The sequence below is a fragment of the Xenopus tropicalis genome, chromosome 2 (assembly GCF_000004195.4).
Source record: "Xenopus tropicalis strain Nigerian chromosome 2, UCB_Xtro_10.0, whole genome shotgun sequence".
NCBI classification, from domain to species: Eukaryota; Metazoa; Chordata; class Amphibia; order Anura; family Pipidae; genus Xenopus; species Xenopus tropicalis.
In genome coordinates this window covers 41,407,699-41,423,775 of record NC_030678.2, presented here as the reverse complement: position 1 = coordinate 41,423,775, position 16,077 = coordinate 41,407,699, and the positions used below count along the sequence as shown (strand labels likewise).

At 37.7% G+C, this 16,077-nt stretch overlaps 1 protein-coding gene across 1 annotated transcript in view; it reads left to right on the top strand.

The window, feature by feature from the left end:
• The window catches only part of pom121 (POM121 transmembrane nucleoporin), a 29,936-nt gene extending 14,846 nt beyond the window's left edge, over positions 1-15,090 (top strand). Inside the window, 10 exon segments of the mRNA NM_001127033.2 lie at positions 472-634; positions 3,882-3,946; positions 5,803-5,876; positions 7,054-7,163; positions 7,243-7,345; positions 7,695-7,775; positions 7,887-9,080; positions 9,905-10,000; positions 11,104-11,199; positions 12,465-15,090. Of these exon segments, the coding sequence (NP_001120505.2) occupies positions 472-634; positions 3,882-3,946; positions 5,803-5,876; positions 7,054-7,163; positions 7,243-7,345; positions 7,695-7,775; positions 7,887-9,080; positions 9,905-10,000; positions 11,104-11,199; positions 12,465-12,565 (2,083 nt within the window). The 3' untranslated portion in view covers positions 12,566-15,090.
• Positions 15,091-16,077: the final 987 nt, after the last annotated feature.

The window sequence follows — 16,077 nt, the reverse complement described above, 5'->3', positions numbered from 1 at the left end:
GGCACTGCCCCGTGTGCCAAGGGCAGCAAGTAAGCACTTATCCTAATTGGCCTAAAGGCTTGACACCCTTGGCTCATTACAATTTTAAAAACATATGGAATAATTTGTAATTAACCAGAGCCTGGCTAAGTAGTTCTGGCACCCTAGTCAACACTACTAAGCAAGGGCTTTAAGTTGTCACTTTCCATTGGTATTTATGTTCTTGTGCTAACTAAAACCCATTTGCTTCACATTCAAGTTGTCACCAACAGCTTTAACCCAGACGTCACTAACTATCTCAACATCTGCTCATGCAAACCATTTGGCCAGGGTACACTTGTGTGCACTCTACTTTACTTTGCTCCAGGGAGTGCTCTTTAGGCCTGTTTAAAGGCAGAAGGGGAAGGCTTTCTATTGTCGTCTCAGATATTTGTTAGTGTGCGCATCAAAATCTTTTGGAAATTTTTACCTTCTAAACTTTTTTTTTTTCAGTCAGGACATCTTAAGAGAGGTACCCTCTTCCAAAAACAGTGACGGCAAACTCTCACCTGCCTCCTCATCCAGTTTGGAGAATTTATCAAAACGAAAGATTATCACGGTGCCTGGTCATAATGAAATCACTAGCTCCTTAAGCTCCAGCAGATATCACCTGCAGGTAAATAGTTTGAGCTTTTTGTACTAAGCAACCGTTGACTTGAATTAAACCTTGGAACATTTTTCTCTTACAAAGGGCAAAACAGGCCTTTAAAGGACAAGTTCAGTTTTTCCTATGATAGAGAAATCAATCTCATCTGAAGCAATGCTTCCTTCTGGTAGCTGCTGCCTTTGCATTCAAACCATACGTAACACTATCCTTTTGGCTTTTGCTTTTACACTGTACCAACTGGAATTATGCAAAGGATCAACGATAATGTATGTGTATTGAAAAGGAAGGGCAATGTGTCATGACGCACCTATATGCAAGACCACAGTATTAAAGGATAAAATGGAAGATGTAAATGCAAGCAGTGCTTCAGCTCTATATAAGATTTTTAATTCTCGTATGTGAAATGTATTAGGAAATATTTAGTTGCCAGTGCAGCACAATTGGTGGCTTTTCAAGTATGGTTGCTGAAATCAAGATCAGAATTTCACTTTGGGGCTTCTGATAATCCTAGGAATGGTCTCGGACTGCAGACACATGAAACCATGTGTTGCCAACTGCACTTGTGCAAGTTATGACCAAAATTAGTAAATGAGCCCTAGAGTACTTAACCTCACATTAGCCATTTTTTTCCCCCATCTTGCTCTGAGAGGAGAAAGCCAATGTTGCCATCAACACAAAGCCATTCCGCTCTGACTATACATGTGTGGAGAGGAGCACAATCTTATCACACAACCTGGGTGCTAATCTATCATATAATATACTGCCCAGCAAGTCCTGCTGTGGTCCCATTGCCTTACTTGGGAGATGAATTTGCTCACAATTTTGGACACTAAACACTTTTTTTTTTTTTTTTTTTGATTGAAAAATTTGTTTCAGGTTAGGGATCAGTTATCTGGAAACCTGTTATTCAGAATTCTCCGAATTAAGAGAGATTCATCTTCCACAGCGTCTAGTTTTATCAATTCCATACCTAGTACTGGATGCTAACTAAGAAATAATTTTAGTAGACTTAAGCTTGGCCATACATGTTCAAATTTTAGTCTTCTTTCTGCGAACGTTCGGATAAGTACATTTAAATGTAATCTGAAACGAACATTCAGACTAAAATTATAGGATAAAGCTCTACAAACAAATCGGAGGATATTCTGAACATGAAATAGTTGGCAGACACCAATCGTACGAAAGTAACTTCCATTGTAGGGCTCCCAAGTGTATCGTCCGATACACAGTGCATGAGCAGATTTTATCATCTGACCAAAATTTCCTAACCTGGCTGATCGGCTAAATGACCAATTGCCATGGGACGATAATTCAGAGGCCCACACACAAACTAGGTTTGGTATGATTTGAATGGTACGTGTTTGGCCAGCTTTAAGGTATGGTGATCCAAATTACGGAAAGATCCCTTATTCAGAAAACCCCAGGTTCCGAGTATTCTGGATAACCGGTCCTATTCCTGTAGTGTGCACTGTTGTCATAATAGTATGTATCTTCTAATTTAGTAAAAAGGCAAAATCTATTTTCAGCACACTCCATATTTCTTTTTTGTAACTTATATTTTTATTAAGGTTTAGTACAGACAATGCAATAGGTATTCCCAGTTTTATACATTTTAGTAGTACATATAAAGATCCGACAAATTTGGCAAGTACAGTGCAGTTTATATAATTTCATTACGAACATTCTTACAGTTATTCAGAATCATATATCTTTTTTTAATATAACTTGCCCGTAAAATGTGTACTCTCATTAGTTTGTCGTGATTCCTGGAAGCAGGTAGTGGGTGTTAACGTGTGCGAATTATGCACATGAGAGTCATTCTCACTAAGAGTTAGTAGTAATAAATCAACTTATTTAACTTGAAAACATAGTTTAACATGTTGTAACCGTATGCCATATTGAGTGTACAAGGTTGGCTAAGTGTGCATGGTTATTAGGTTGTCTTTAGGCTGGTGGGAACAGTTCCCATGGGGTCCAGACTAAGGAAGACTAAGGAATGTGGGTACCCTGTTCTGTAGGTATGCAATTCTGTATTCGAAATCCTTATTGCTATTTATTTTTCGGTGGATTTCTGCCCAGCTGGGAATGGTGGGCATTTTCCACTTGGATGCTATCACTATCTTTATTATGGTCAGGATATGGTTCACTTATTTCTGCTGAGATTTGGTAAGAACTTCAATTGGTTTGCCCAATAGGAGTGTAGTGATTTCTTTATTAATCGTATCATGGAAAAGATTCGCCAGCAGGATTTGGGTTTCATCCCAGAGTGGCTGGATATGTGGGCAGGACCAGAGTATATGGGGTAAGTCCCCTAGGGCGCTATTGCATCTCCAACATTGCCTAGGGTTATTGGGAAATGGTTTGTGTAGCCTGGTTGGGGTGAGATACCAAAACATCAAAATTTTGTATATATTTTCCCTCTGCCTTGTACAGGTAACAATATTTTTGGCATTATCCCAGATTGAGTCCCAGTCTTCCTCTGTGATCACCGTTCCCACTGCAGCTTCCCATTTTAGCATATACTGGTTTTTATAACCTTGGGTGATAAATGGGTCGTTAATCAACTTGTATATATTTGAGATCGGTCCCCTTTGTGGGAGGCCATTGTATGATATGCATTCGAACCCTGTAGGTTGGTTAGATTTAGAGAACCTGACAAACGGTTCTAAAAAGTGCCTAAGTTGGAAATACATATACCAGCGTAGATGTAGCTCTGGGAATTTTTGTTGAAGTGCTACAAAATCAAATGGGTATGTTAAAGCGGGGTCCATAACATCTCTAACCGTAAACACTGCAGTGGAGTCTTTTAGCTTATTAATGTGAAAATCAGCACAATTTATACTTACAGTTCACCCTTCTCCATACTGCTAATGTGAACGCAGTGGATTTAAGCATATTGATCTTAGGTTTTGGGTGGTCTGTCTGAGACCAAAACCATGCATTAGGATGATATGGCAGAAATTGTGTATTTTCTGTGTTTACCCATACCTTATCCGAGGTCTGTTGGGACCATGCTAGCACCTGACGAATATGTGCTGCCTCATAGTACTTTTGCAGTGACGGCAAACCTACACCTCCTTGGTTTCGTGCAGTAGTTTAGCATGCTTTATTTATTCTGTTATATTTACCCTTCCATACAAAATTGTGAAAAATTGTTTGTACCTCTTAAAGATATTTTGTAGGGACCTCCACACTCCATTTTTCATGCTTCACGTTTTGCAATAGAAAGAAATCAATACATTTTTAATTTTTATAGAAAAAGAAGCGATCTATGGATACTCCCAGATGTGAGACACCCGATTGGCCAATAAAAAAAATGAGGTGTGTAAAATAATTATGTAGTCTTGGTGTTATTTTCAAGTCATTAAATGTGTATGGAATGTTTACTCTTCATAAAACTTTTGTATTTGCCAAACTTGTGTAAATAAGAAGACTTAAATTCAGTGTAGCAGTACAAATATTTTTACATAATGTAAACATTTTCTGCAAAGGTACATACTTTAGAAAATGATATACTGATCTGCACAGCATTCATATAAATAGCCATGTTATTAGTTTAAATGGAGCCACATGGTGAGCTATCGGAGCTGAATATTTAGTTTACTCTATCTGTTCTGATTAAATTACATTTAATTTTTTAGAGGTCCACAAAATGCATTGTGGTGTACCTAAGGGACAGCTGCCAGCTGCTACCCCCACAGTACTTTGCTGTAGGTATGGCCATGCAGATCTGAAGCTCTTCATAACTGCAGTCTATATGGGAAGGTTGCACAAAAGAAGCTTTTAATTTGTTAATGCAGTAAAACAGTAGTCTTCTGCAAATCTAACTGCATTCACCAAGTAGTTAAAAAATTAAATAAATAAATAAATGGTGCTAAATACAGGCATTAATGCAAGAGAATATGTTTGTTAAAAACCGCAATCAGGGTGAAAATACATCTTTTAGCAAACTCAAGGCTAAGTTAACATTTGAGAGGTTTAAAAATAGCAATGGTAATGTCCTGCTATAGCCCAGTCAAAAAACATATAAAAATTTGCAGTCATACTAAGTTTAATTTGAAAATTGGATTAGGTGGGTACAGGGGTGGGGGGGGACTGTTGTCAGGGGCCTGTTTACATTTTGACCCAAGGGTGGGCTTGGCTGGTAGCCAGATTTCTGTAACTTTTTTTTTATATAGAAACTTGTGCAACATAACTAACTAAGTTACTAAGATAACTAAAGTCAGTCCTTTCATTCAGTGAATTTTGCCATAGGTTTAAAGGACAATGAAAGGGTAATATAAATTAAAAGTAAGTCTAAAGGCATTCTTTTTAAGTACTTACTGCATATCTAAATTCCCAGATCCCTGCTTGCTTCTCTGAGATATGGTGCTGGCAGCCTGCAGCAGTGTGAAGACTACAGTGACATCACTGAAATCTCTGTCCCCTTCCTGTAGGCTGCCAGCGGCAGCCTTTCTATTCTCTGAGCATGTGTGTAACTTGATCCTGTCTCCTGTTCTGAACTACACATGCCCACCAGCCAATCAGAAGCAGATCTGGCAGAGAGGAGGGGGAATGGAATGAAACACATGTGCAGTATGAAGCAAGGAGGGAAAGGAAGGGAAGAATACCTTTTTAGAGATGGCTGCCTGTTCTAGTGTGACTAGTAAAAACGCCACACTTTTGGCTCACCTAATCAAATATTTACTCAGTTTTTACTAAACAATAGGAGGACTATTGGGCAGTATGCTCTTTACATTTTGACTTGCATTCTCCTTTAAACCCTACCCTCTTATCTGCCCCATCATTCTGCTCTGCAATTGCTTGATATGCAAGTTGAGTACGTTTCTATCAAGCAATTGCAGAGCAGAATGATGGGGCAGACAGGAGTGTAGAGTTTAAACCTATGGCAAAGTTCACTAAATGAATGGACTGACTTCTTAGAACATTAATGGTTCTATTTACATGAACTACTTTATTATAGAATAACATTAACTGTTATTTATTTACTGAATGATATGGGCTATCACGTACATGAATTTCCAGCAGTGGTATGACTTTTATTGAGCCCACAGCAAGATCACTGGGTCCCTAAACTTTGGGAACAAGACATTTTTATATACATATATTGTTCCACTGAGCTCCCATATGTTGTCTGGGTGTTAATTGTTATGTTTGATTTGTTTTCCCTCCTTCAGAAAAGACCGACTGGAAACTTCTATGTCACCTTCTCAAGAAACAATGAAAACCCAAATTTCTGAAGCACAGAGAGGTATTAGAACAAAAATTTCTTCTGTTATACCCTGTTGTATTTATGTCACACCAACAAAAGAGGTTTTTGTCTCTTGTTAAGGCGAACACATGTATATTTTCAGGGGACACAATGCTCTATTCCAGAGATTTACATAGCAGTAGCTAATAGGCTATTGATAGAATTATCCTGGAACTCTATTAATCGGAGACACAGAAAGCAGCTCGTAAGGGAAATTTCTTTGAGAGGTAGGAAGGTCAAAAACAATATAAATATCCATTAAAAGGGTACATTTCATAAATGCATTTTGGCCATTTTGAATTTTATGGGGCTTTTTGACTGTTAAGACATAAGAATACAAAGTGCATGTAAGAAGACAAGTTGCTTATTTCACAGTAGCTAGAATGTAAGCTATTAAATTCATATACTTATTTTCATATCTGGGTCTCTAGATGCTACTTTATATTTAGGAAATCTTTGCATATGGGTCATCGAACAATTCAGTAGACCACTGGCATTCATATTTAGGATATTTTATGCTAATGACACACACACAGCATATGGTGTATATTTTTGGCAAGCTTTGTGACTTGGTAGTTTATAGTAGAAAGACATTTACTGATTATGGATACTGAAGAATGTGTGCATACCAAAAATTAGTTTCTGGGGTCAACAGTTTGGGTGTTTTTGTGGCTTTATCCCATGTAAAAAGCAGCAAATGCTGATTTTGCAGTAGCTAAAGTGGCCACCATGACAATTTGTATACATTTTGGTGATATTTGTCTACACTCCACAAACTTTGGTAATCCTATGTGTACTAGGCATCAAACTGTACCCTTGGATATTATACTTATGATGTATGATCATGGTGCCTAATGATGTGTATACAAATGACCATAGTCATTCCTGGCTACAAAACCTAAAAATGTGGGAGGAAATATCCAAAGTGTGAGTTTAGGTGTTTTGGTTTTTTTTTGTTTTTTTTTCATACATATATTTCATACATATATTTTCATAGATTATTATTTATTTATTTTTAATTAAAGTCTTGTATTTTATTGCTGCAGTGGAATTACACAACCCACTGAAGCAAAATGTTCCAAAAAACGTTTGTGCTCCACAGTGCAAGTAAAACATTGCATTCAGCTGAAGCGACTTCTTTATCTGAAAAGTGAATTTTTTATTTATCTTGTTGCAGTCGAGGCAAACCCTTCTCCGGTACAGCTGCATAAGCCTAGGGGAAATTTGCCATGGAAACGCCATGTCCACCTCATTTGCCCAGAACACCCCGATGAGTTCTACAGATTAGTGGGTATCTAAAATGCTAAATGTGGTACTATAAATAAACAAATGTGCCACGAAACCACAAACCTTTCTTTTTTTACAGCCTCCTGGACCAATACCAGGCTACAGCGTGACGCAGGCTGATTATGATGCAGCCAAAGAGGCAGCACAGCAGAGGTTTCTTAAACTATTCCAGGAGCCATCTGGTGAGGATCAGGAGGGTTCTTTTAGGATAAAAACAGTGTAATGCTGATCTAGCAGTAGAAATTAATTACAATTTTAGTTTTAATTGGAAAGTAGTTTATATATAAATATATTTATATATATATTTCCTTTTATTTAAATTTGTCATTACTGATAGTTTTGTAAAATTAATTTAACCAAAATAAGATCTAAATGGGTGGAGGAAATGTTAAAATTGACGGATATATGACAGAAGTGGTTTAAAAAAAAAACCTTATTGTAGATAAAATGAGTATTTATAGATACCATGAAATTCCAAATATTCCAGATTACCATATGAATATATAAAAAAAAGTTGTTTGTTTTGTCTAGCACCATCTGTTCCTTCTGCCCCTGAGACACGGGTATCTCTGACATCACAGACCTCAAATCTCCCTGACAAATCTTTTCCAGGTAATTTTTATAACACATTTGTGACTAACTTAAATCTTTGCTTTCATTAAGATATTCTAATGTATCATGAAATGCACAACGTTTTTTTTTTTTTTTTCTTCCCATCCCTAGCTGGAAATGATAAACCAAACACTTCTGCAGCAAACACTACGTTTACCCTTTTTTCAAGTACTTCTGATGCAAAATCAGTTACTGCTTCCAGTACAACACCCTTGCTTTTTTCTACTGTTACTACATCTGGAACCAGCAGCCTTCAGTCACTGGGATCAGGTCAAACAAAATCAGAGTCTCAGTATCCAAAGAATGGTCTTTTTCAGGTTCTTGGCAAGCCAGAGGGAAGTAATAACAATCAGCCTATGTTTAACCCAGTATTTGGACCTTCAGAGAGTGTAAATCCTTCCCCTGTTACTGCAGCTCCTGGTCTCTCGACAACCACAGCAACCACACTCAAACCAATATGTGAGGATCCACGTAGCCAGCAAGCTCAGACTTCTATGTTTAAACCAATATTTGAGGCTCCCAGTAGCCAGACAGCTCCGTCAGCTCTAACCTCTCCATTCGTGTTTAGCAGCTCCACCTCCACTACCTCATCATCTTTTCTCGGTACCACGGGAAATAGCACCGTTACAGGCAAGCAGGAAAAACCAAACTTGGCTGTAACAACCTGCACTAGTAACGCCATTAGTTCCAGTTCAGTACCCACATTTGGAATTACAAAGGCTGATCCTGTTTCTCAAGGGGGACCTACTTCACAGGCAAATACAAATTTCGGTTTTATTGGCAGTACATCAGTACCTGCTATATCAACAGCATTTGGATCCACCACATCTGCATTTACTGCTACAGTTGGTAGCACTGCAAATAATACATTTCCGCGCAACACTGCCCCGACTGGTGCTTCCAGCATCTCTGGAAGTGAAGCACAAACTAGCATATCCACAACTAACTCCTTCCCAAAATTTGGAGTATCCGTAGGACAAAATGTGTTTTCTGCTAGCAACCCCTTTGGAAGCGGTACCCAATCTACAACGGGCACCAGTATACAATCTGCAACAAACGCCAACTTTAGTTTTGTCGGCAGCACTTCAGCATCCACTCAGCCTACGTTTGGTTTTTCACATAACACATCCATGCCTTTTGGCAGTGGTACAAAAAGCAGTAACACTTCTAACTCAAGTGGTTTCAGTGCTGTGGGATCTGTATTTGGGAGTGCAACTGTCCCTCCATCTAGTATTGTTACTCCAAACAAGAGCTCATCCATCATCTTAGGAACCCCAGAGAAATGCGAAACTAAAAACCAGTTGGGTGAGTTTACTTTAGAATGCTGTGCCAGGCTGCAACCAAGGCTTAAACTGAAAAAAGTATGTGAATATGTGAACCAATCAGTTTATCATAATTGTTAAATTGTCTGAGATATATTTTCAGACATAATAGGCACCTGTATTCATTTATCAGCTGTAAGGTCTACAGCATATACAGCTAAGGTGAATGTTTCACTTTGGGATTTGAGTTCCAAATCCAATTTGGTCTGTTATGAATAGTGAAAATGAATGATATTTTCATAGTTAACTGTGTTCAGTAGCTCCCAAGGCAGTATGGGTATGGGACCTTTTATCTAGAATGCTGGGGACCTGGGGGTTTCCAGATAAGGGGTCTCTCCATAATTTGGACCCCCATACCTTAAGTTTGGTAATAAAAGATTCTTTAAACGTTAAATAAACCAATGGCATTGTTTTGCATCAAATAAGGTTTTATTATATATTTAATTTGGAGCTTTCTGGAAAACTGATCCAATACCTATACTGAGTTAGGATTCTATTTGTGTTAACACTTTTAGATTTCCTTATCTCTAAAATATCAGATGCCCATTCTACCCCAGGATAAAGTAAATTAATGTATGTAATATAAAAGTAAGAATTATTTTTAATTATCAGGGGCTTCTCAGTGCACCGGTAATTAGATTTATCAGCTTTTTATTTTCAATTGGTCTTTTTTTTAATCTTTTTTTTTTATGGTTTTTCAGTTGTTTGCCTTCCTCTTCTGCCAGAAATCAAAATCAAAATACTGTCCCTTTATGGCATCACTCTAGGTTGGATTCTAAAATGATATCTTATACCATTATTTTGCAGTAACAAACCAGATTCCGTTGGGTCAGGGCTTGACTCCAGCACCGTTTCAATCTATAATGCCAACGCAAAGCTTTACAAGCTCGAGTACTCCATTTGGTAAGTTATTTAAAAACAAAAATGCTAATTTTAGAAATTAGTAGAAAAGTCAGTCAGTGACTCGATTTTAATCAGGGTGTAAATTAAGAGATGTGGTCACTTCATTGTATTGCATTGTAGCGATACACAGGCCAGGCAGGTTCGGGCCAATCTTGGTGTATCATTTGTGGGTTTGGGGTCGAGTTCTTCTGCCTGCTCGTCCCGCCCATGACCTTACACTGTCTGCCTGTGCTTCTGGATTTATAAGTGTGCGCCTGCTCCTCCCTGCCCCTTTTGTGATGTAATCGATGGGGCGGGCACGGGTCTGTAAATAGAAGGGAGAAGCCAGGTTGGGTAGGGTTTGGATTGGGAGTAGGTGGGTTAGGGTCTGCAAAAGACAGAAATCTCCATAAAAGTATACATACTTGTCATTGGCACTGGTGAGCAACACAGGACTTCCCATATTGGATGTATTTTTAAACATAATAAGTATGGACAGATATTATTCTCCTTTTGTGTTCTACATTATGCCCATTAGTTAAAATTTAAGTTGTGGCAGTGTTTTAGATGAAGCCTTTCCAGCCTTTTCCAGCTTTTTTTAACTTATAAGAAAACTTTTGGCGGAGACCGTGTAGTTAATGCCAACATCAAAAAATAAGGCAGCGCTCGGGGAGACCAGCAGTAAAATAACAGTGTAGTATTTAATTAGTAGTACCAGTAAGTAAACACCTACTTATGTGTGAACTTATGGGTGTTATTGGTACTTAAAATACTACAATATATAATTATTTTACTGCTTGCCTTCCTAAACCCAGGCTTATTAGATTTTTGAGTTTATTAAACTCAAAGTGGATCTAATGAGTGCTAGGACTGACCATTTACCAAGCCCTTGGCAATTGTACATTTCATTGAACATTGTATTTAATGCCAAAGTATTTTGGGGTTAAAAGTGCAAGTGAGTCTGTTTAATGGAAGTATAGGTAGTGTTTGGCACAATTTTATGTAATGGACCTCTAAGTGACCTACAGTATCTTCACCAATGTGTGTTGATTAATTTACTAGTTTTGCCTGGTAATGTCTTCCCTAACGTTACCTTTTTTTTTTTTATTGTCTTTGTAATGCAGCACCAAGTACACCAACAGCGAACCAGAGTTCCACCCCAAGCTCTTTTCCATCTATGACTGCAGGGCAAAACTTTACAAGTCCTGGCAACAACCTCAGTAAGTCAAGTTTGTGCATCAAAGGATCAGAGGGGGGCGGGATGCACTTTGTCTAAATAGATTTATTTATTTTTTTGTTTGTTTTTGCTTACTTTAGGACACAAACCAACCAAATAAGCTCCATGAAAAAATGAAAATACCTTAAAATAAAAAGTAGTGGCATAACTATATAGGATTGAGACAGGCAGTGTAGGGGTTTCTTTCTTGACCAACACAGGGAGATTGAAACTACTGTTTGGTGCTGCATAGTGGACTCCTGCTTAGAAAATAAAGTAACTCCACAGCATTCATACCTCCTGTGAGTTTCAGATGTCACTTTTCTGAAGAGTTACAAAGTGCCATTGTGATTGGATTAGTGGAAGAGTATATATGCTGAGGACTTCCCATACCAGTCAGTTGAACTGAAGAAGCTTCTCGGATGAGTAGTGAAACGTCTTCAATGATTACCAAACAAGTCCAGTTGCTTTAAATTTATTTATACTTTATATGCTTAGAAAATAGTCACAACAAAGGCTTTATGGATGGGTTTGTATACTGGGGATTTAATTATCTACCTCACAAGGACCAAATATGGAGTTGTTTTATCTTTTGTGGTACACAAACCCCTTCGTAAAGCCTTTGTTGTGTCTGTTTTGACTTTTTGCCTATTGCTATAATAATGAATCCTCTTGGCACTGTTTAGCTCAAGAAATAACCAAAACCAAGATGTTTCGTAATTAAAAACAATAGGCAAAAAGTAGTCAAAACAGTCACAACGAAGAATTTACAGTGGAGTTTTTATACGGGGAATCTCATGATCTACTTAGTAAGGGGCAAACATGGAGTAGATCCAGTTTACCTGTTTAGTTTAAGAAATAATCAAAACCAAAGTGTTCTTTGTTTTGGTTTTTGAACCTCCGGTTGAACAAGTATTTTGCTATTGCCTTTCAGTTGTTACAGATTTCTACTTGGACAAACCTCTTTAACGCCCCCTATTGATTATAAAACTCATATTATTTATTGATTTGTATGTTTTTCCGCTTGGCATTGTGAGTACTACTCTAAATAACAGTAGTGGGTACAGGGCTGCTTTTGTCTCCCCATATTATCATCGCTGGGAAATGAGACATTTTGATCAGAAACCTATTTTGTGGTTATTTCCTGCTTTTCATAGTTTCTTACCATTTTTGTTGTGCTTGTCTGAACAGTATGATTGTTAATATGGTAAAATAATGTTTGCTTTTTTTTTTTTTTTTCAATGCTATATTATCTTTTTCCCTCTAAAGGTCCTGCTGCTGGCTTTTTTTCCCATGGTACTGCACCTAAAACTAGAACAGCAGTTCGACATAAACTGCATCCACGTCGGCCACATCCTCGTAAGAAGTAATCTGGCTACCCCGAATTTCAGAAATGCACTTTCTACTCTCCTATTGACTGCTCAGGAGGTTATCCATAAATCAAGCATTCTTCTTTCTTTTTGTGTGTGTCGTGACAGTATGATGGCATTTCATTACAGACCAACATCCCATCGCTCCTGAACAACTAATTTCTTACTGAATTTTTCCAAGCACTTGTCATCTTGCAGAACCAATAAATACAGCATAGCTTGTATAGTGACTGATTGCTTATTGTGATGCTCAGCCTGCCAATGTATCACATGCTTCTGCTTCTACAGCCTCTATAGCACATCCAGACTTTGGTGTTATTCTTGCTTTTTCCTAGGAATCATGGCTTCCTAGAAACATTTGTAACATCAACTCTTTAAGTGGTCATAAACGCAAAGAAAAATCGGCATAGAATGTCTTACCCCATTTGTAAAGAGTTGAGTGCCACCAAAATGGACAAAATACTGTTTATGCTCAGTGTTTATACTTGTTCTGCCACATTTTAGCAGGGCAACACAAAGTGGCTGCCATTAATAGTGCGACACAGTAAGTGACAACGATAGAAGTAACCTAAACTATGTTGCTGTTTGACTTTTATGAAAAGGCAGAAAAAAGTTTACAGTCATTTTAATTAAAGTAAATTTTCACTTTTATTTGCATGAGAGTATCTGCAAGATTGGCAGATGGCATGTGTCCTACACAAAAGAAAACACAATCTAGGATGGAGAGCTGGCTAAAATCTATCCTGATCATATATACACTTAAAGCAGAGTATCAGAGGTGTTAATAAGTCAACTATCGACCTGAGCTCAATAACAATTTTAGCAAAATGCTCTGGCATGTGAGGCATATAAGCCCATGGTGGGGAGGCAAATGTAACCCAATTTTACACAGTGGTGCTTCCATGTAGACAAAAAGCCTCTTAACTATCGAAATACTTCTCTACTTTGAGTGTCTGTTATTGTATGATTACATTGTATGTGGCAAATATTACTCTTGTCTACTATGTTTGTCAATGCTTGCACTTTAAAAACAAAAAACTTTATGAATTGTTCCGGGGAGTTTTTTAGGTATATTTATGTGGTTATCCTAATAAAGTAACACATTTTTAAACCAGTCTATGCCAGAGCCCTTGGGTAAAGTACAAAACTGTAGTGTGTGCCGTACCTCTAGTGCCGACACTGTGCGACCACAAAGAATGTTTTAAGATTTGTGATTGTCCTTTTGTGTGTGTGTGATGTGATGTGGTGCATGTAGGCTGTCTCAGAGAAATGTGCGTAGGATAGCAAAGGTGCATGATAGAATATCTTAGATTGTGCTTGCCTGTTGATAATTCTAGTTGCAGGGATATTAAGTCAATGAGTATTAAAGTACACAAAGGAAGTGTAGTTGGCCAATTTCTCTTAATGCTCCAGTAATGAGACATTAATCAATAATAAAATTAATTTACTTTACAAGTAAAAGTGTGTTTTTGTAGTGTGCAGGTAATTAATAAACCCTAATGCAAAACAAGAGAGATGGCAAAAGAAAAGTCCCCAGTTGCACCTTGCCACTTAGTACTGATCATCAGTGGGAAAACAGCAGAATAAGGAGAATTAATGCCACTTTTAATGACAGGCACTAGAATCCGTTAACATTAACTATATTGAATAAAATAAGAGTTCCTGCTTAAATCAAGCTTTAGAGACTTATGTAAGTTGGGTTTTTTTATTAAGTGTTTTTGTGGTAACTGTATCATTTATGTAGGTGTTATATATGAGAGAGCGATGGACACCAGGGCAGAGTATAGTTTTACTGGAATCCTTTTACCAATTTCTTGTCAAGGCAAAGACAGGGGTGCGGCATGGATTCATCTGACTCTATATTGGCCGAGAACAGACCCTGTGATCTCACAACCACCTCTCTCATGTTGCTGTACATTGCCCCTGCTGTGTGGCTTGATTTGTGCAGGAGCACTTACCCTTTGTGGCGCTATGCTTATTTCCATTCAATGTACTGTATTGCAACTATTCGAGAACATAACATTAAATCATAACATTTTAATAATTCTGCTGTTTTCCACTGATCAGCTGTATTACACCTAGTGGCGCAGATGGTGTTCTTTTGTTGTCTCCTCTATGGTTTTGTATCCAGAATAACAAATGCCTGGGGTTTATATTTTTGCAACCATATTCTGCATGCTCTGCACCTAGTGTTGCCAAAATGGCCACTTAGTAAAGTTCTTAACCTTTCGATATTCGGTTTCTTTTTCTTATATACAGGAAAAGCGGTTATTGCTCTTTTTTTATATGCCAAGTGAATGTATTCATTCATTAAAAAGAAAACCTAGTAACACAGCAGTGATAAAGCAACTCGGCAACTTGGAGTCATGTCTGTTCAGTATTGATTTAATGTCTGTTTGCTAAGTGTGCGAAGAGTTTCGCAAGTTTTTTTTTAATTAATGCATCAGACTTTTTTATTATAAGAAAGTTTTGTATATTTTGACTACTTCAATAAAAGCAACTGTGTTTTATTGTATTTAACAATGTACTGTGGTTCTGTTTTCTTCATTTAAATAATTCTAACCAAAAAACATTTGAGCACTCATAATCCTATATGATTTGCTAATATGAGATGGCATTCTTACAGAATTATTATATAAACCTGCACAATTTGAGATCAGGGTAGAAGTGCTCATTGGGTGTAATCAAGATGCCAGCAACCTGCATTCATTAGAAGTGCCCCTGAATATTGAAAGATCTGGTTAGCTGTTCCTCTATGGCAGGGGATGATGGACATTTTTGCTTAAATCTCCCACCCCCATGGATGACCACCTTTTTGTTTATGGACCCCTTAGCTCATTAAAAGGATACAGATAGATTGAGGTTTATAAGTCACAGTTCCAAGAATATCTAGGATGGCAAATACTTTTTTTTGCCCCAAATCTCACCCTTATTGACCCTCTGAGCATTTGGTTGTTTCTTAAAGGGGTTGTTAGTATGATGTAGGGCAGTGATCCCCAACCAGTGGCTCCCGAGCAACATGTTGTTCACGACCCCTTGGATGTTGCTCCCAGTGGCCTTAAAGCAGGTGCTTATTTTTGAATTCTTGGCTTGGAGGCAAGTTTTAGTTGCATAAAAATCAGATGTACTGCCAAACAGAGCCTTCTATAGGTTTGCAGTCCATATAGGGGCTACCAAATAGCCAATAACAGTCCTTATTTGACACCCACAGGAATATGTTTAATGCTTGTGTGGCTCCCCAAGTCTTTTCACGTTTGAATGTAGCTCACGGATAAAAAAAGGTTGGGGTTTCCTGATGTAGGGAGTACTGTTCTGAGACAATTTGCAATTGGTTTTAATTTTTTGTTAATTGTAGTTTTTTAGTTATTTTATATTTTGTTCAGCAGCTCTGCAGTTTAGAGTTTCAGTAGCTATGCGGTTGCTAGAGTCCAAATTACCTTAGTGACCAGGGAGTGGTTTGAGAGGATAGTAAATGAATAGGAGAGAACCTGAATAGAAAATCAAATAAAAAA